At 39.8% G+C, this 19,980-nt stretch overlaps 1 protein-coding gene across 4 annotated transcripts; it reads left to right on the plus strand.

The window, feature by feature from the left end:
• The first annotated feature begins 912 nt into the window (after window positions 1–912).
• LOC110927634 (zinc finger CCHC domain-containing protein 9-like) lies at window positions 913–8,631 on the plus strand. 4 transcript variants are annotated; one of them, XR_004888441.1, is made up of 3 exons: window positions 913–939; window positions 7,887–7,940; window positions 8,454–8,631. XR_004888441.1 is itself a non-coding variant. In XM_035987482.1 (3 exons), the coding sequence occupies exons 1-3, from the start codon at window positions 3,020–3,022 to the stop codon at window positions 8,468–8,470; spliced, it is 765 nt and encodes a 254-aa protein (XP_035843375.1). In that variant the 5' UTR covers window positions 2,969–3,019; the 3' UTR covers window positions 8,471–8,631. The 4 variants fall into 4 exon arrangements, 1 of the variants encoding a protein (XP_035843375.1); XM_035987482.1 differs by lacking the exon at window positions 913–939 and adding an exon at window positions 2,969–3,713; XR_004888440.1 differs by lacking the exon at window positions 913–939 and adding an exon at window positions 7,288–7,415.
• The last annotated feature ends 11,349 nt before the right edge of the window (window positions 8,632–19,980 follow it).

The raw sequence follows: 19,980 nt of genomic DNA on the forward strand, positions 1-19,980 counted from the left end.
AGCATATTCCTGGCATATTCCTGGAATATTCCTAGCATATTCCTAGCATATTCTTTGGAATATTCCTAGCATATTCCTAGCATATTCCTAGAATATTCTTAGCATATTCCTGGCATATTCCTGGCATATTCCTGGAATATTCCTAGCATATTCCTAGCATATTCTTTGGAATATTCCTAGCATATTCCTAGCATATTCCTGGAATATTCTTAGCATATTCCTAGCATATTCTTGGAATATTCCTAGCATATTCCTAGCATATTCCTGGAATATTCTTAGCATATTCCTAGCATATTCCTGGAATATTCCTAGGTTTTCTGCGTTGTCTGCGTTTTGCAGTGTAAGCACTGTGTCACGTAGGAACACACGGTACGTGCTTAAACTTGAAAAATAACGTTTTTAAGCGTTTTAATTTATATTTCAACACGAACCTGATTAAAATAAAATTTTAATCATAACAGAATATTTGTGGGATTAAATATTATCCGGGCGGCCATCAACGTTCGTTTCGCAGTTTTGTCGCAATTAGTTCTGCTCTTAAAGTGTGTTTCGGGTGCTTTTTAGTGCTTATTTTTGCTTTCATATAGCATATATATTAAACCCTTGTATCTACTCTTGGGTTTTAATGTATTCTTGTTATTGGACCTACACCTAGGCTCCAATTTTATTGTCTGACTGCTTTCTGCAGTTCCGTTGACACAGTGTGTCTTACCGGTGAGTTTACTAATATTTTTGACGCAACGCTCTCGTTTTTGCATAAAGCAATATTTGTAGTATAAAACGTACATGAATTCACTTGTATGGAATTCAGAAACTTATTTCTCTTGTAAACTAGATCATGTATGTTCATTAAGGCACAGATCACTGTTCATTTAGTGTACGGAATGTACGGAAAAGTGACGGTTGTCACAAAGCAAGCGGAAGGAGCACAAGATCGAGGTATGCTTCGTGTCATACGAGTCTTTATTATATTTCCTATTTATATAAAATTTCGTTGTAAAAGCTATTCTTATATAACGAGATCGACGATGTAGTAAGCAAGCGACAAATCCCTTGTGGATTTGGGTATGTTAATGAAAGTAGTGTTGAGTTATGCTAACCCAATTTCATGGGTCGAATGTGTATGCTTAGCTCTCTACGAGAGTGTTTATGCTAAACCCAATTTCATGGGTCGAATGTGTATGCTTAGCTCTCTACGAGAGTGTTTATGCTAAACCCAATTTCATGGGTCGAATGCGTATGCTTAGCTCTCTACGAGAGTGTTTATGCTAAACCCAATTACACGGGTCGAATGCGTATGTCAAACTCTCTACGAGAGTGGTTATGCTTAACCCAATTATTGGGTTGTTGTATGCTTAAGAGTAAGGATGTTTTATGTGGTTAAAGCTAAATCAAAAGGTTATGATTTTCTATGAGATAACTAACTTATTAAATTTGTGAATGTTAATGTAGGTAAAGCACCTCTATAGACGATTTGGAGTTATGGGACGAGCACATGTTCAAGCCTTATAATACCAAGCGCTTCCGCAACTCATATGCATACTTTTGGGTCCATGTTTTGCCACTTTGTTAGACTTTGTTGAAATGTTTTAGATTTAAAAACTCGTTACTTTTGTTGGAATGGTTTTATGTAAATCAGGTCGTAGGTAAACGTTGTATGTTATGTCAAAACAGGGGGTATGTCCGTTTTACAAACGGGTCATGCCCAATTTTTGTAAAAATTTCTTTAAGCGTCAAAGTGGTATTTTAATTCTCCGAAAAATCTTGTTTATATAGTTAATCTATTATTTTTGAAAAGCGGTCCTTACAAGTTGGTATCAGAGCCATGGTTTGAGGGATTCGAGCTTTTAACGCGATGCTTGAACTCAAACCAATGGCTCGTTCGAAAGTGTGCTCGCTCCCGGATCGCCAATGAGGTAATAATGTATGATTTCGATAAATGCTAGTATATGTTATGAGTTTAAGATGTAAGGTTAAGTTAAATATGTGAAGTAACAATTATGGGCATCAAAACAAGTAATTCCGGAACCCGGGCAGCTGGTACGGACCTGGAAATGGGTTAAAACACAAAAAAATAAAGTTGCAGCGAAATGATCAGGGGAAGGCCGTCGCCGACGCCCTGTAGGTCCGTCGCCGACGCCTTATTTTGGCCGACGGCCTAAGTTCCTGTCTATGGACATTTTTACCCGACGCCCACTTTTAAGAGCCGTCGCCGACGGGCTACCCTGCCGTCGCCGACAGCTAGCGTGTGTCTGTTTCGCTGATTTGCCTTGTTTTTACCCATTCTAAGTCCCCGTATCAATTGAAAGCCTACTAAATTGCGATGAAAAGTCCATGAGGGACTTCATAAGTATGGGGAACCATAAATAGAAATTTTGAAGTGATGAACTTGAAATAATCGGAGGTGACGAGTCGAATAATATGAACGAAAAGTAAAAATTTTAAAAGGCAAGTAAAATTCAACTAAGGGAAGGTGGATGAAATAAACTTGGAGTAATGAAATATGACGTAATGAAAGCTTGTTAGTTGTGTTAAATATAAATGTGATGTTGTGTAGATGGCCGATGCAAGAAATATCAATGATGATAATGATGATAACAATGATGCGGCTAGACAAGAAGCATTCGAGAACAGAGTTACAGAAGTAGCTGAAGGGGTTATACAAGCCAATCTTCCACGGTTGGCTCAAGAAGTAGAAAGCCGAGTTCTAGGGGTTGTGGATGCTATGATGACTAATAAGTTCGAAGAGTTGAAGGAATTAATCGAAGGATCCAAGAGTAAAGGTAAGGAACGAAGGTGCACTTACAAGGATTTTATGGCATGCCATCCGATGACGTATGACGGTAAAATTGACCCAGTCGAATGTCAAAGATGGGTCTCGAATATAGAGGCGGTGTTTATACGAAGCCGGTGCGATAAGGAGGACCAAGTGATGTTCGCTACCGGTTTATTAACCCATCAAGCGAAAGATTGGTGGGATGCGCACAGCAAGGAAATAGGCGAAGATAGGCTGCAAGCTATGACTTGGCAAGAGTTCAAGGGGCCCTTCATGAGATATCATTGTCCTCAGTCGGCGATCGACAAGATTCAGGAGGATTTCTTACGCCTCCGGCAGAAAAACGAATCAGTGAATGAAATAGCAAACAATTTTATGGATAAGATGAAGTTCTGTGGAGAATTGGTAACAACCGAGAGGATGAAGATAAGTCGCTTCTATGGCGTGTTAAAAGCAGAAGTTAGAGAGTTCATCACTCCCTCAAAATGTGAAACTCTTGAAGAGCTCATTGATTTAGCGCGGGATAGAGAGATCGAAATTAAAAGGCAAGAGGAGCGAGGTGAAAAGAGGCCGAGTGAAAAAGGTGCAAGTTTTAGTCCATCCAAAAAGGGGAAGTTTCAGGATCAAGGAAGAAAGGGTAAGTCGAAAGGTGGGATTACACCATGCAAGACATGTGGAAAGCTCCATACCGGAGAGTGTTTGCTAGGTAAGAAGGGGTGCTTTAAATGTGGTAAGGAGGGGCATTCGTCCTATCAATGCCCGGATAACCCAAAGACTTGTTTCAACTGTTTCGAAAAAGGGCATATCAAGTCGGAATGCCCAAAGCTTCAACAAGGGTCAAAGAAAGAAGATAGGAAGCAAGAGGGTTCTAGGGCAAAGGGGAGAATGTTTCAGATCACGTCTGAAGAAGCCAAGTCCCAGCCAAATGTGGTCTCAGGTATTTTTCTAATAAATTCTATACCGGTTTACGTTTTGTTTGATACCGGAGCTACCATGTCGTTTATCTCTAGTGAAATTGTTCAACATCCATCCTTTAAGATTGAACGAATGCCGTTGCCCTTAGAAGTAGAGATAGCAGATAGTAAAAGTTACTTGTTGCACGAAATATGTAAAAATTGCAAATTGACCATTGAGGATGAGGAGTTTGCTATTGATCTTATCCCCATGATCTTGGGGGAATTCAAAGTAATAGTGGGTATGGATTGGATGTCTCAAAACCATGCAGAAATAAAATGTGAATCCAAATCTATATTTCTTCAAACTCCAAGTGGAAGACGATTAAATGTACAAGGCGAAAGGAAGATGGAAGCGAAGCTATGTACTCTCGTTCAAGCCACTAAGTACGTGCTCAATGGGAGTAGAGCATACTTAGCTTACGTAGCAAATACTCAACAAAGCTTTCCAAAGCTTGAAGATGTTGAAGTTGTGAACGAATTTCCGGATGTATTCCCGGAAGAATTGCCGGGACTCCCTCCCGAGCGAGAAGTGGAGTTCAATATCGAATTGAATCCGGATGCGAAACCAGTCGCGAAGGCTCCCTATAGATTAGCTCCCACGGAAATGCGGGAATTAATGACACAAATACAAGACCTCTTAGACAAAGGTTTTATACGCCCAAGTGTGTCGCCTTGGGGAGCGCCCGTCTTATTTGTTAAGAAGAAAGACGGGTCGATGCGCATGTGCATCGACTATAGGGAGTTAAATAAGCTAACCATAAAGAACCGCTACCCTTTACCTAGAATTGACGACCTTTTTGATCAGTTACAAGGGGCGAGTTGGTTCTCCAAGATAGATCTGCGATCGGGGTACCATCAGGTTAGAGTACGAGAAGAAGACATTCCAAAGACCGCATTTAGAACCCGTTACGGACATTATGAATTTTTAGTTATGTCCTTTGGGTTAACAAATGCGCCGGCGGCATTTATGGACCTTATGAACCGTGTATGCCGACCCATGTTGGATAGATCGGTAATTGTATTCATAGATGACATTTTGGTTTATTCACGAAGCAAAGACGAACATGCGGTACATTTGCGTGAAGTACTTGAAACTCTCCGTAAGGAGAAGCTCTACGCAAAATTTTCAAAGTGTGCCTTTTGGCTTAGGGAGGTAGGCATGTGATAAATGCGGAGGGTGTTATGGTCGATCCTTCAAAGATCGATGCTGTAATGAAATGGGTTCCTCCGAAAAACCCAACAGAGATAAGAAGTTTTCTGGGTCTTGCTGGATACTACCGGAGGTTCATACAAGATTTTTCCAAGATAGCCTTACCCTTAACAAAACTGACCAGAAAGAAAGAGAAGTTTGTATGGGAAAAAGAACAGGAGGAGGCTTTTCGAACGTTGAAAGAAAAACTATCAAGTCCCCCAATCCTAACGTTACCAGACGGAACCGAAGACCTGGTGGTCTATTCAGACGCTTCACACCAGGGATTGGGTTGTGTTCTAATGCAAAGAGGGAGAGTTATCGCTTATGCTTCGCGACAATTGAAGCCTCATGAGGTGAACTACCCCACACACGATTTGGAATTAGCGGCCGTAGTGTTTGCATTAAAGATTTGGAGGCATTATCTATATGGGGCAAAATGCACCATTTACTCGGACCACAAAAGCCTTAAATATTTCTTTGAACAGAGAGACCTAAACATGAGGCAGCGGAGGTGGTTGGAACTTATCAAGGATTATGATTGTGATATCCTCTACCATCCGGGGAGGGCAAATGTAGTAGCCGATGCATTAAGCCGTAAAGAGTATCCATCTCCCATAAGAGTGAAATCCATGAAGATGGTAGTTACACCACGATTACTTGAGGAGATCCGCGAATCCCAGATAAAGTCGCTCGGAGCGGACGACCTGAAGAGGGAACGATTAAAAGGTGTGATCGATGATCTAGAAGAAAATTCGACCGGGCTTAAGACGCGGTTCGGCCGAATTTGGATTCCGCGATTCTGCGAAGTCAAAGCTGCCCTGCTCGACGAGGCACATAAGTCTCGATATTCGGTCCATCCCGGGGCTACAAAGATGTATCGGGACTTGAAAGCCAATTATTGGTGGCCGGGTGTGAAGCGCGACATAGTTAAATACGTCGCGAAATGCTTAACATGCTCCCAAGTGAAAGTAGAACATCAAAAGCCGTATGGGAAATTACAACCCTTGGAGATACCGGTATGGAAGTGGGAGGAACTAACGATGGATTTGATAACCAAACTTCCTAAAACAAAGAAAGGGCACGATACAATATGGGTAATCGTAGACCGGCTTACAAAAAGCGCTCACTTTTTACCCATCAAAGAAGCTTACTCTTCCGAGAAATTGGCAGAAATTTATATGAACGAGATCATATCCCGTCATGGAGTGCCCGTGTCGATTGTCTCGGATCGGGACACTAGATTTACTTCTCGTTACTGGCGGAAGTTTCACGAGAGTGTGGGTACGAAGTTGCACATAAGTATCGCTTACCACCCTCAAACGGACGGCCAGTCAGAAAGAACCATTCAAACGCTCGTTGATATGTTGAGGGCGTGTGCCTTAGATTTTGGGGGAAGTTGGGACGACCAATTGCCACTGGTCGAATTTTCTTATAACAACAGTTACCATAGTGGTATTCAAATGGCACCTTACGAACTATTATACGGGAGAAAATGTAGGACTCCCGTATGTTGGGGCGAAGTGGGACAAAGGGAGCTTGCACCAAGTGATTTAATAGCAGTAACGAATGAAAAGATTGAAATGGTTAGAACAAGGTTGAAAGCAGCTCAAGATCGGCAAAAAGCTTATGCAGACAAGAGAAGGCGTCCTATCGAGTTCCAAGTTGGAGATTTTGTCTTGCTAAAGGTGTCCCCATGGAAGGGTATAATCCGTTTTCGCAAACGGGGAAAGCTAGGTCCTCGTTACATTGGGCCGTTTAAAATTTTGGCTCGGGTTGGAAGGGTTGCGTATCGATTGGAATTACCGCCTGCTCTAAACGGGATTCACAATACCTTCCACGTGTCGCAATTAAGAAAGTGTCTTGCGGATGAGACAGCACTAGTACCACTCGATGATATCGAGTTGGATGAAGGGTTAAATTATGTCGAAAAACCCGTAGCCATTAAGGACTTCAAGGTGAAGAATCTCCGCAATAAAGCTGTTAAACAAGTGTTGGTCCAATGGCGACACCGAAAAGGTTCGGATCTTACATGGGAAACTGAAGACGAAATGAGGAAGCACTACCCTTATCTTTTCGGTATGTCAATACTTAAATTGTTATGTGATCAGATTTCGGGGACGAAACCTCTTTTAAGGGGGGTAGACTTGTAACACCCCAAAATATGCTATTCATTTACTTGTTTTATTAAAGGTGTATAAATTGTAATAATTAACCAAGTCAAAAGATTTTGGTAATTGTTAACTAGAAAGAAAATTAGTGTGATAACTATCCACACTTATAACCCTAGGGACTAAAATTGTGATTATGACAAAATTTTAATAACAATAATAATATAACAAAAACCAACACACTGGTGTTGGTGGGGGGGATCGATCGAACAAGCAGAGAGAAGGGGGAAACCCTAGCTCAAGCAAAAACAAGCAATTGGATCTAAATTCTCAAGATAATCTAGTGCATGAGTCCATAAATCTGAATAACTAACCTCAATTTCGTAAGTGGTAAGCTTGATTTTCTGAATTTATGATTTTTAGAATGAGGGGTTAGACCAAATCTCGATTCCTTGTAACCAATGTAATGAATCTGAGTTAAGATTGCTTTTTAGAATAGGAATCATGCTTGAAATTATGTTCTATAAAAAGTGTAGTGAAAAACCCACTTTGTAAAGATTATGTTACTAATAGGAAATTCATGAGAATTAGGATCATGAGTTAATTGATATGTGAAATTGTTGTGATGCTCGAATGCTAGATAAACTGATTTTAGAATGGAAATTATATGAATTTAGAGGAAGATGATTCTTGTGTTGTGATGAGCTAGTAGGGACATGCTTAGTAAACTTGTACCTTGTGCCTTATGTATGATGCTTACCAAGTGTTCGATGAAATGCCTAAAAGAAGAATTTATGTGGAAATAGTATAATGATGCCACAAACTAAATAAAGTGAACGAATGTTCTAATGTAGGCGTGAAAGAAGAAGGTACAAGCACTAAGCAAGCGGAAGGAGCACAAGATCGAGGTATGCTTCGTGTCATACGAGTCTTTATTATATTTCCTATTTATATAAAATTTCGTTGTAAAAGCTATTCTTATATAACGAGATCGACGATGTAGTAAGCAAGCGACAAATCCCTTGTGGATTTGGGTATGTTAATGAAAGTAGTGTTGAGTTATGCTAACCCAATTTCATGGGTCGAATGTGTATGCTTAGCTCTCTACGAGAGTGTTTATGCTAAACCCAATTTCATGGGTCGAATGTGTATGCTTAGCTCTCTACGAGAGTGTTTATGCTAAACCCAATTTCATGGGTCGAATGCGTATGCTTAGCTCTCTACGAGAGTGTTTATGCTAAACCCAATTACACGGGTCGAATGCGTATGTCAAACTCTCTACGAGAGTGGTTATGCTTAACCCAATTATTGGGTTGTTGTATGCTTAAGAGTAAGGATGTTTTATGTGGTTAAAGCTAAATCGAAAGGTTATGATTTTCTATGAGATAACTAACTTATTAAATTTGTGAATGTTAATGTAGGTAAAGCACCTCTATAGGCGATTTGGAGTTATGGGACGAGCGCATGTTCAAGCCTTATAATACCAAGCGCTTCCGCAACTCATATGCATACTTTTGGGTCCATGTTTTGCCACTTTGTTAGACTTTGTTGAAATGTTTTAGATTTAAAAACTCGTTACTTTTGTTGGAATGGTTTTATGTAAATTAGGTCGTAGGTAAACGTTGTATGTTATGTCAAAACAGGGGGTATGTCCGTTTTACAAACGGGTCATGCCCAATTTTTGTAAAAATTTCTTTAAGCGTCAAAGTGGTATTTTAATTCTCCGAAAAATCTTGTTTATATAGTTAATCTATTATTTTTGAAAAGCGGTCCTTACAAGAAGCAACCTTTGCGCAAAATAACTCAAGTTTTTCCCTTTCAGAAGGTGTGATATGATTTTGAAGGTCCTTCATAACTAACAGGAGGTATTGTTTTTCAGTTAGCATGACATTTACAGATTCATCCACAGAAACTTCTTCCAAAGGACGCTTCCCTTTGTCAACTGCACGGGAAGATGGACCCGCTTCTAGAGCCGCATCAAGCTCTAGGAGAACCTCATCAGTTTCTACAGCAACTCCTGTTGCCGAAGACGTAGAAACTGGAGCTTGAACAAACACATTGTCCTGAATAGAAGCATCAACAATTGGTTCAGCAATAAGTGGTTCTTCAATGGGTTCAGGTTCCGGAGAGTTAACCGGTGGTTGTTGGTATAACCAGAGTTTCCATAACCTCGGCTTCCATAGTTTTGGTAACTGTAATTTTGATTCCTGGGTGGCTCAAAATTCCTACCAAATCTAGGAGCATCGTTGTGTCTTGAGAATGATCGTGGATGATTATTCGAATGTTGTCTTTGATTTGGAAATCGGGGGGGGGGGGGGGTGACGCATTTCGATCATTCATGAATCTGTTCTGTGCATGAGGTCTAACATAGTTGTTGTTCGAACCTCCAGAACGTTGGTCATTCTCAAGTGTTTGGAAAGTAACATGATTTTGTCGTCTGTGAGGGGTTTTCTCACGAGTATCATGTCTTTGAGAAGAACTTTCCGATCTTTCCCCATGATTAATAACAACTGGTTTCTCCCCATGATCCTGATTTTGTTGTGATTTAACATTTGTTTTGACAACTGGTTTTACTTCTTGTTTAATCACTTTGTTTTTCTCAACCTTCTGATTTTTACCGTTTTTCTTTTCAACATTAACTGCTTCATTTTGTGGTTTTTCAACAAAAGGTTTCTTTTGATCAGGATCAACAAGAGATTTACCCCTGTCATCTGGACAATCTGCTGCTAAGTGTCCTTTCCCACGACACTTATAACATTTGCGAACTTTTGCAGCATTCTTTGGACGTTCCTCATGACTGGTCGAAGATGATGAGGCGTTAGTGGGATTTTTCAAAATTTGGTTGACAAACTGAGAGTTTGAACCAGTTTCGATATTCTCTTCTTCTTTGATAAAATCTTCCCCTTTAACAAACTCAGTTGTAGGGATATTTTTCAAATTCTTTTTGGGTTTCCCACGTGACGTTGGTTTTGACTTCGCATTTTTGAACTTGATTAAAAATTTCCAAAAGTTTATTACTTATCAAATTCTCAATGTTATCAAAATTTAGCTCGTTTTTCTTTGTAACTTCACTCACTTTCGACAGTTCTGAGTCAGAAGCCTCATCTGGCTCAGATTCTGACTCACTTTGCGGTTCAACCGTCAGAGGGGTCTTTGACACAAAATTTGCCAATTCAGGATCAATGCTTAGCATCGATGTATAGTTATGGTTTACCGGTGGAGGCACTTTCTTATAACCGATGCCGAACATTTCTTCCTCAGATTCTTTGAGACGTTGGCTGTTAATACAGAAATTCATCACTTCAGATGAATCCCCGAACTTCTCAATTTTTCGTTGCAAATCTAAAATCAGATTATCTTTTTCCAAAATGATTTTGTTCTTTTCCAAAACACAATATTGGTTCATTTCAAGTTCAGACCTTAATTCCTGATTTTTAAGAGTTCCCTGAGCCACAAGTCTCTCAAATTCAGAGATATCATTTTTCAGTGCTTTTATCTTAATTCGGTGTTCTTCATCCGAATTAGACAAAACAGCAATGAGTTCTCTGGATTTTTCTAAATCTGCAATTAAGTTTGTGTTGTGAAGTGCATATCTATCAATCTTGGTGACAAACTCTACACATCTAGCACATCGCTTATCTACAGAAGATGATTTTACCTCAATGCCAGCCATGAATGCACACGCTTCATTTTCTACGGAGTTTTCTTCCAACCTTTTAGCTTCTGCATCCGCAAATTGCTGCATTTCAGCTGTGGAGATGTTGAACTCAAAGCATTCTCCCTTTTCTCGATCTTCTGTTTTGTTAGACTTTTCAACAGACTCTTCATTCAAGTTATCTTCATTCTCAGCAACATTCCCCGAATCCAACTCTTCCCCAAAAACCTCAGCTACAACTGCAAGTTCCTCAATGCTAGTCTCTTCGGTAACCTGTTCACACACTTCTTCGTTCACAATTTCAGCTATAAAGGCTTGTGACACAATAGCTCCTGAAATATCTTCCAATGCACAACCCCAGTCGTAAGGCTCAGTCACATTTTGTAGAGTTTGAGCCACCATAGCATTGTTTGTCGAAGGTGTAAGATTTTCAGAACCACTTGGACGAGTACTTGAGTTAGAAGTAGCAGTTGATGCATTGTTGTGAGGTCTTGAATTGTTTCCCTGAGAGTTGCTTTCTCTGTCAGATCTTTCCATTTTCGGCTTTCGACAATCACGTGCGAAATGCCCGTAGATGCCGCAGTTGTAACATTTCACCTTTGACATGTCGACTCCCATTCGAGTCTTTGTCTGACCTCCTATGAACTTCCTACCCGTTCTCAACAGAAATTTCTTCGCTCTACGAACTAAGAGTGCCATATTGAGTTGTAGATCAAGTTCTTCCATTTCGTCTTGGTCTATCTGGTCAAAGTCCTCATCGAGACTTGACGGTTCAACGAGCTTTCCAAGACAGAAGTTCTCGTAGGCAGTCATGAAGGACGCCAAAAGACTCATGTTTTCTTCAATCAACTTTAAGCAGCTTGCATCTACCTTTGGAATGTTCAAGTTTGTTCCTTGAGATTTCTGAGCTCCACTAGAAGAGTACATTCCTTGATTGGAGTTGGTTGTTCCACTTGAACTGACATTGTTACTTATAAAGGCGTGTTCACTTGCAGGAACTTCATTCTCTGAATATAGGGCAACACCGGCTCCACCATTACTACCTTTATCCATCGGTTTTGAAGCTTTATACAACTAAGGATCTAAGATCTTCTCAAAATCAGATGCTTGATCTTCCATATTCCAAGCATAACCCTTTAGTTTTTGTACAGCTTCTTCCAATGAGAGCTCCTCGTAGAGAACACCTTCTCTAATCAATGCGGTGTACATATTCCATTCTTTGGAAAGGCAATTCAGAAACTTCTCAACTTTCTCAAATTCAGTGTAGATACCCTCTTGACTTCTATCAAGTTCGCTCAACAGATGATAAAATCGGTTCACCGTGTCATCAAATGATTCATTTCTTAAAGCTTTAAACACAACGAATTGAGTCTTCAAACGTTCGAGTCGCCGTTTCTTGTACATTGCATTTCCTTCATAGCGCTCGATCATGCTATCCCACAACTCCTTCGAGCTACTTCTCTTACGGAAAGTATGAAGTATAGATTGCGTCATAGCCATCGTAATCATTGACATAGCTTTCTCTTCACAATCATAAAATTTTTTTTGGTCATCGGTGAGTGCCAAATAAGTATCAATCGTTAACGTTCGTACTGGAGTAGCTCCACATCCTTTAACGATGCACAACCAGATCTTGATGTCTTTCGCTCTTACATACCTTTCGAAACGCTCCTTCCACTCAGGAAAATCAAGCTCGTTTATCAACAAAGGAGGTTTGTCGTTACTCCCTACCTCAGCATTGTGCTTGAGGTTTTGCACCATTGCAGTCAGATTGTTGTTTGCCATTTCTAGGTAGTTGTGAAAGAAACAGTGAGTTTAAATAGAAATCAACAGTAGGTTTCCAAGCAAGAACTATCACTAGGAAAGTTTTCTAAGTCCAAACTCGGAGAGAAAACACGGAGTGAAATGTCTGTGGCTTTAATCAGAGTGTAAAACCCGGATCAAAACCTGAAATAAAACACAAACCTCGGACACAACACTAGAGTTTTAAAATCGGACAAGCAGGATTCGTATAACACACTAAACTCGGAATAGATTTACATACTAAAACTCGGATCATTTAAAGAGAATTAAACTCGGACACTAAGAGAATTAAAACTCGGACACTAGGAAATTAAGAACTAGGACACTAAGAGAATTAAAACTCGGACACTAGGAAATTAAGAACTAGGACACTAAGAGAATTAAAACTCGGTCTCAGACAGACAGAATTTTAAAACTCGGACCAAAGGAATGATTAAAAAACTCGGAACCTTATAAACTATTAATAAACTCGGAGAATGAAACTCGGTGTTTGTCAAAATTCGGACACTTGAAATCTTTTAAAATCCAGACACAATGAAACAAACTCGGATCACAAGAAACTAAGGTAAAACTCGGATATAATGGTGTAAAGAAACTCAGATCATTTAGGTGGAAAGAAACTCAGACTTAATGGATTCAGTAACCAGTCTCCGGACTATCTCCCCAATGTGACTTCACCCTGTTTCAACAATACCCCGGAAACACAAACACAAAATTTAAACCACGGACAATGCTTCCAAAGATCAAACTAGGAATCTTTTTCAACCTTCAACACTATATGAACAAAAACCAAAACCCCTGTAAAAACCCAGATGAAGATCAACACTAAAAATCACCAAACTACTCAAAATCCATCACCAAATCACTAGAAATGAAAGAAGAATCATGAATAAAACACAAAAACTCACTAAACACTCACTAAACCCTATCAAGGTTTGAACTTTTCTCACAAAAACCTTCAAACTAAAAAACACCTACAGTAGTATGAGCACACTGCTCTGATACCACTTGTAAGGCCTCCTAATCCAAGATCTCACTCAGCTAATGCAACCAGCAGGTGTGCGGAATCCACTTGATGATCAACCACTGTAGATGAAACACTAGAATGCAAAGATTTGTGAGAGAAATCATGAATACATAGAGTATTCTTGATGAGGAAGATGAATCACGTCACACACACAGTAGCCCCCAGACAAAACACACACACAATAATTAGGGTTAGAAAGGTGCACAGAATTTCACACAGAATCGCCGTCTTGTCTATTCCACATAAAGGTATATATACAAGACAAACCATGGACTTTAAGACATACTAGAAAGCCCGGACAAAAACCACACAACCTAAAACCGTAACTTTTGCCAAAACATAAACCCTTGACAAAAGTCTAGACTAAAACTTGGACAAAATGTCCAAGGTTAAACCTTGGACTAAGTTTCAAGACATGAACAATAAAGACCCTACAAATTGGAAGGCATGCACTTATCACCCAAAGTGCATTAACAGGTGACCTCACTACTAGCACAAGGTTAGAGATGTGTTCTTGATGATGAGAAGAAGAAAAGAAAGCTTTATGAGTTGTAGCAAGTTACTAGATGATCCTCAATCCTTGCATCACCTTAGGTCTTCATGACATCTACTTGAAATGCTTGAATGGAGCTTGACGATGAAAGGAAGTGGAGATGGGTTGTTGGCTGAAAATGGGAGAAGAGAAAGAGAGGTTTTGTGTGTGTCTGATAAGGTGAAAAGTGTGGTGGATGGATAAGGTTATGGAGGGGTGTCTTTCACTTATAACTTCAAGTCCATCTTAGTTAAAGGAGATCATACAATGCCATGCTTCTAATCTTTCAAAGATCACACAACATGGGGGAATGTGGGGCCTCCATGTAAACGTCAACAAAAGGGGGGGGGGGGGTTAGCATCTAATGTATAAGCTTCATCACCATATACTATAATATCCTTGGAATTGTTTTGATGAATATTTTAAAAAAAAATTGAAAGTAATTGAAGCTGCATAAGGTATTAAAGAAAGAGAGAAGCATACAAAGAACATGAATATATCCTTAGGAGTCAACTTCCATATAAGAAGTCATGCAAAAACTTTAGCCCGTCAACCACACCCACAATGTAATAATCCGAATTGAAACGTAAATGACTAATAAATAACTAAATAATAATCATCAGAGGTGTTTAAATTTATATTAACAGAAAAAACAGGGCCAAACTATCTGCACACCTTGGTTGGCTATGTACACACTTAGGGTTTACTTACGTTGCGTATAGGTCTATACGCAGCGTATAGCTAGGGTTACCTCTATACGCTGCGTATAGAGCTATACTCAGCGTATATAAACCATGGATTTCAGAGCCTTATCAGCAATCATTGCACAGAAAACAAGGGTTTATATACGCTGCATATAGAGCTATACTCAGCGTATATAACCCATCAGATGTATATTATTTTTTTTTGCTATTTTGATGTATTTGTGGTATAAATTCTCACCCGGTTCCAACGTTAAATTGCTTAAAATATATAACCGTTAATGTTATACCAATAATATTATATACCGTTAAATTGTTTTGGAAAACGTATATACGGTTCGAATATATTATATTGTTATCGTTTAAATTAAATTATTATACCATGTCTAGTGCAGTTCAAATGCTATAAACGTTTAAATATCATACCATTAATTATTTTTAAATACAACATCTATAGGCTTATACAGGTGTTGTATGGTATCACATAGTATCGTATCGTATTGCATCGTATCATATCGTATAATGTATAGTATAAATAGGTTCCCTGTAGGTCTTGTATATGCCTATAAGCCTATACGGGACCTAAACCACACATATAGGCCTATACGGGTGTTATATCATATCTTATAGTGTAGTATCGTATCGTATAGTGTAGTATAAGTCTCGTATAGGTTTCTTATAGGTCTTGTATATACTTATAGGCTTATACGAGACCTAAACCACAACTATAGACCTATACGGGACCTAAACCACACATATAAGCCTATACGGGACTTCAACCACACATATAAGCCTATACGGGACCTAAACCACACATATAGGCGTGTAAGGGACCTATAGTCTTTTTGACCCTTTATATACGCCGCATATAGGTCTATACGCAGCTTATTTAAACTTTGTGAAAAAATGATCCCTCAAACCTACCAAAATGACCCAAAAAAATATGATGGGTTATATACGCTAAGTATAGCTCTATACGCAGCGTATATAAACCCTTGTTTTTTGTACAATGATTGCTGATAAGGCTCTGAAATCCATGGTTTATATACGCGGAGTATAGCTCTATACGAAGCGATAGAGGTAAACCTATACGCTGCGTATAGGTCTATACGCAGCGTAGGTAAAGGTAGGATTTGGTGTGCAAATAGCCATTGTCACACCCCCAAAATCCACATGCGGAGTATCACCGCTTGGAGGAGTTACTGACCAGGATCAAGCCACCAATCATATTGAACATATTATATAAATAATTGCAAATCCCAAACACAATATAATTGGTGTCCAAACAAAGCATAGTTTAAGTTGTAAGCGGAAGCATAATGTTTAAAACCAAAGTATAAGTTCAAAATGTATTAAATGTTTAACATGGCATATGACTATCCATGTCCCACGACGTCCACGCCTCCTCATGCAAGCTCCTGAAATACCTAACGACCTGCAAGGCATGTAACAACGAGTCAACAACAAAGTTGAGCGAGTTTACAGTTGGTTGTTTAGTTTTACCAGTTCGTTTTCAAATCATATGTTATTTCGTAAACCACAAGTTAACCGGTAACCTTTTGTTTCCCAAACCATATTCATAAGTAGTGGGGGGCTTCCCCTGTGAACCACTAGACCATACCATATCGACTACTAACGAAATATAAGTTGTGCCCTACATCAGTGTCTATCATCACTAACAGTTTGCCATAGTCCATTAGTACACGCCCGTTCGAATGACATGGTGTGAGCTTTGTTAAACCTAATAGCGCTATTAACTAATGACCCGCTCGCCATCGGCCTCGGCGATTAAGTCGATAAAAAGAGGAGGGACTTCATGATAGAGTTTTGTCTAGTAAGTTGAGGTTGTTGTCCTACCCAAGGAGGACGAACGTACGTAGTTCTACCCAAGGAGAATACGTAGGAGTTATAGTGGCATTCTACCCAAGGAGAATGGCCGTACATATCCTACCCAAGGAGGATATGTAGTTTCCGTTTTAGTTTATTACCCCGTTCCCAACCCTTGGGAATCCCATGCCTTGTAGAAAGTGTGAACTCACCTCGGTTTCTTCGGTAAGATTATTACTCGCTCAAAAACAATTCAATCCAATCCTATAGTGTTTATACGTACGTAATCAGTTGGTAATCACATTGTTCAAGTAATAGTCAAGATCGACACATACATGCAAGTAACAACAAACACATAGCATCTTATCAGTTATACAAGTTCATGCTAAACATGCTTATCGTTTAACAACAATTAACTAACTCAGTTAGCCCCTAACAGACATAACTGAGTTCACTGTGCATTTTATCCTTTTGACGAAACACACTTGTTTCGTCGTACAACCCTTCGACGAAACACCCTATGTTTCGTCGTGGTCCCTTCGGCGAAACGCCCTCCGTTTTGTCATATTTACTCTCGGCGAAACACCCCCTGTTTCGCCGTAATCTGCGTTTCGTCTACAATGTCAGTTATGTCGTGTAACTGATGATTACCCAAAAACCCTAATCATTATCCTCAGCCGTTACACACTATCACCAATCATCATACGGAAATCACCCAATGTTCAATAAATCAGAGCAGAATCATACATTAATCTCAAACAATCTATATCATACAATGACTATTACATGAACACCAATTCACAGATTCACAACATCAGCCAATTTATCCCCTAGAACAACATCCTATTCGAAACTACAACCACAAGAACCCTAAACATTCACATATTCAGCACCTTGTCGTCACATAATCTGAATAGCGTTTACGAGTTTCATTATCGTTCATACATATCACAATAACCAATCAAAAGGGATTCAACATAAGACCAAGCATTACATACATTGCTGAATCATATCTTCGATCTACAGTTAGCTATGCTAGAAATCAATTATTCATGCAAGGGTGAAACACTAACCGGGATAAACGGAATTACTGACTCGATCGATCTAGATGGCTTCGAACGCACAGGATTGCCGTCGCTGAGGGATGAGAACTCTAGGGTTTCTAATTCGTTAAGAGTGTGACGAATGGAACAGTGGAATTCTATAAATATCCGCGTAACGTACTGGGCCCTTAATGGGCTTCGGCGAATCAGTGGGCCGACGAAACACCTTGTTTCGTCGTGATGGGGATGGCGAAACGCCTTGTTTCGTCGAATTGATTTGTGGCGAAACACAATTGTTACGTCGGGTTGTAAATGGCGAAACATTCCTGTTTCGTCGGGGCCATTTAAGGTTTTAGTTTAAGTTTTCCAAACAGATTTCATGTTATATCAACAAGCACTTTAATCACATTAGACAGATAACATATCCAACAGCATCTCAACATATAATCCAACGTGTACAATTACAGGGCAATCAAGTAATCAACTAAACAATCAATGTGTAATTAATGCGAAGATGGAAATCTTGGAAACTCGAGTTGTCACATTATCCCCAACTTGAATGAAATTTCGTCCCGAAATTTAGCATGCGGTTACTGAGGAAGCTAGTTAGGTTGTGTGGTTTACTGGTTTTCCTGGGGTGTCACATCATCCCCTTTGATTTGGAATTTCGTCCCGAAATTCCGCAGGAGCTTCAGCCTCAGTAGTAGTTGCTTTGTTTCCGAACAACTGGGGATACTTGAGTTTCATTTGATCTTCTCGTTCCCAGGTGAACTCTGGGCCACGACGGGAGTTCCACCGAACTCGAACAAGAGGTATTCTTGTGTGCTTGAGAACTTTCACATCATGGTTAGTAATCTCTACTGGTTCCTCAACGAATCGCAACTGGTCGTCTATAGTAAGTTCCTTAAAAGGAACTATGAGGGTCTCATCTGACAGACACTTCTTCAGATTTGACACGTGAAATATGTTGTGAACTCCAGTGAGTTCTGCGGGTAAGTTCAACTTGTAGGCCACCTTACCTATTTTCTCGATGATTTCGAATGGTCCAACGTAACGTGGGTTAAGTTTACCTCGTTTGCCAAAACGAGCTACAGCTTTCCAAGGTGAGACTTTGAGTAGCACTCGATCCCCAACCTGGAACTCGAGTGGTTTCCTGCGCTTATCAGCGTAATTCTTCTGACGGTCACGAGCTGTCGCCATTCGTTGTCGTATCTGAGCAATTCTTTCCATTGCGTCGACTACTAGTTCTGGACCCATGATCTGACTATCACCCACTTCTGCCCAACAAAGAGGTGATCGGCATTTACGCCTGTACAATGCCTCAAATGGAGCGGCTTGAATGCTGGTGTGGTAACTGTTGTTATACGAAAACTCCACTAACGGGAGATGTTTTTCCCAGCCGTTGCTGAAATCGATTACACATGCCCATAGCATGTCTTCTAGCGTTTGGATGGTGCGTTCAGACTGCCCATTCGTTTGCGGGTGATAAGCTGTGCTCATGTCTAATCGAGAGCCAAAAGATTTGTGTATCGCTTACCATAGCTCTGAAGTGAAACGTGCATCACGATCGGAAATAATAGAGGTTGGCACCCCGTGCCTCGAGACAACTTCCTTAAGGTAGACGTCTGCTAGAGTGGAGAACTTATTTGTTTCCTTGATAGCCAAGAAGTGTGTACACTTTGTGAGTCGATCCACAATCACCCAAATAGTATCATTCCCACATTGAGATCTAGGCAGGCCAGTAACAAAATCCATGGAAATTTGTTCCCATTTTCATTGTGGTATTTCTGGTTATTGGAGTAGGACCGATGGTTCCTGATATTCCGTCTTGACTCTCGCACAAGTCAAACATTTGCCAACGTAAGTTGTTATGTGAGCTTTCGTGTGACACCTGTGTCACTTCAGCCATCAAACAAATACCAAACCAATGAAATATTGTATTTCATACTTGGGATTTGTATAAACATGTGTATCATTTGCATATATCAACTCTTGTTCGATTTCGGGCTTTAAATCGCTTTCTGGAAGGTTATACGCGCACTGATGCGAAAATATAACCAGTTTAATGCAACAAACACTCCGGAATAGTGACATAGGCTTAACATACCCTAAATAACCTTTACATAACTTAGAAATGAGTTTTGGAAGGTTTGGTATGCCGAAATCAAGTCTATTCGCTTACAGGGACTAAATTTGACAAACTGCGAAAGTATGTCAATTTGTATTGTAACAGACCCACCGGAACATGATCATAAGTTAAACACACCCTAAATATCCTTTACATAGCTTAGAAATAGGCTTTGAGGTGTTCGGTGTGCGAAAATAAACTTTTTGGTCATTCAGGGACTAAAGGCGTCAAA

This window comes from Helianthus annuus, chromosome 3 (genome assembly GCF_002127325.2).
Source record: "Helianthus annuus cultivar XRQ/B chromosome 3, HanXRQr2.0-SUNRISE, whole genome shotgun sequence".
Lineage (NCBI taxonomy): Eukaryota > Viridiplantae > Streptophyta > Magnoliopsida > Asterales > Asteraceae > Helianthus > Helianthus annuus.

What these genes read in the sequence shown, in the direction of transcription:
- LOC110927634 (XM_035987482.1), top strand. Translation starts at nt 3,020, where the DNA reads ATGACTTGGCAAGAGTTCAAGGGGCCCTTCATGAGATATCATTGTCCT. An exon ending in CCAGCCAAATGTGGTCTCAG is followed by an intron (nt 3,714 to 7,886) that starts GTATTTTTCTAA and finishes GTTCTAATGTAG; the next exon opens with GCGTGAAAGAAGAAGGTACA.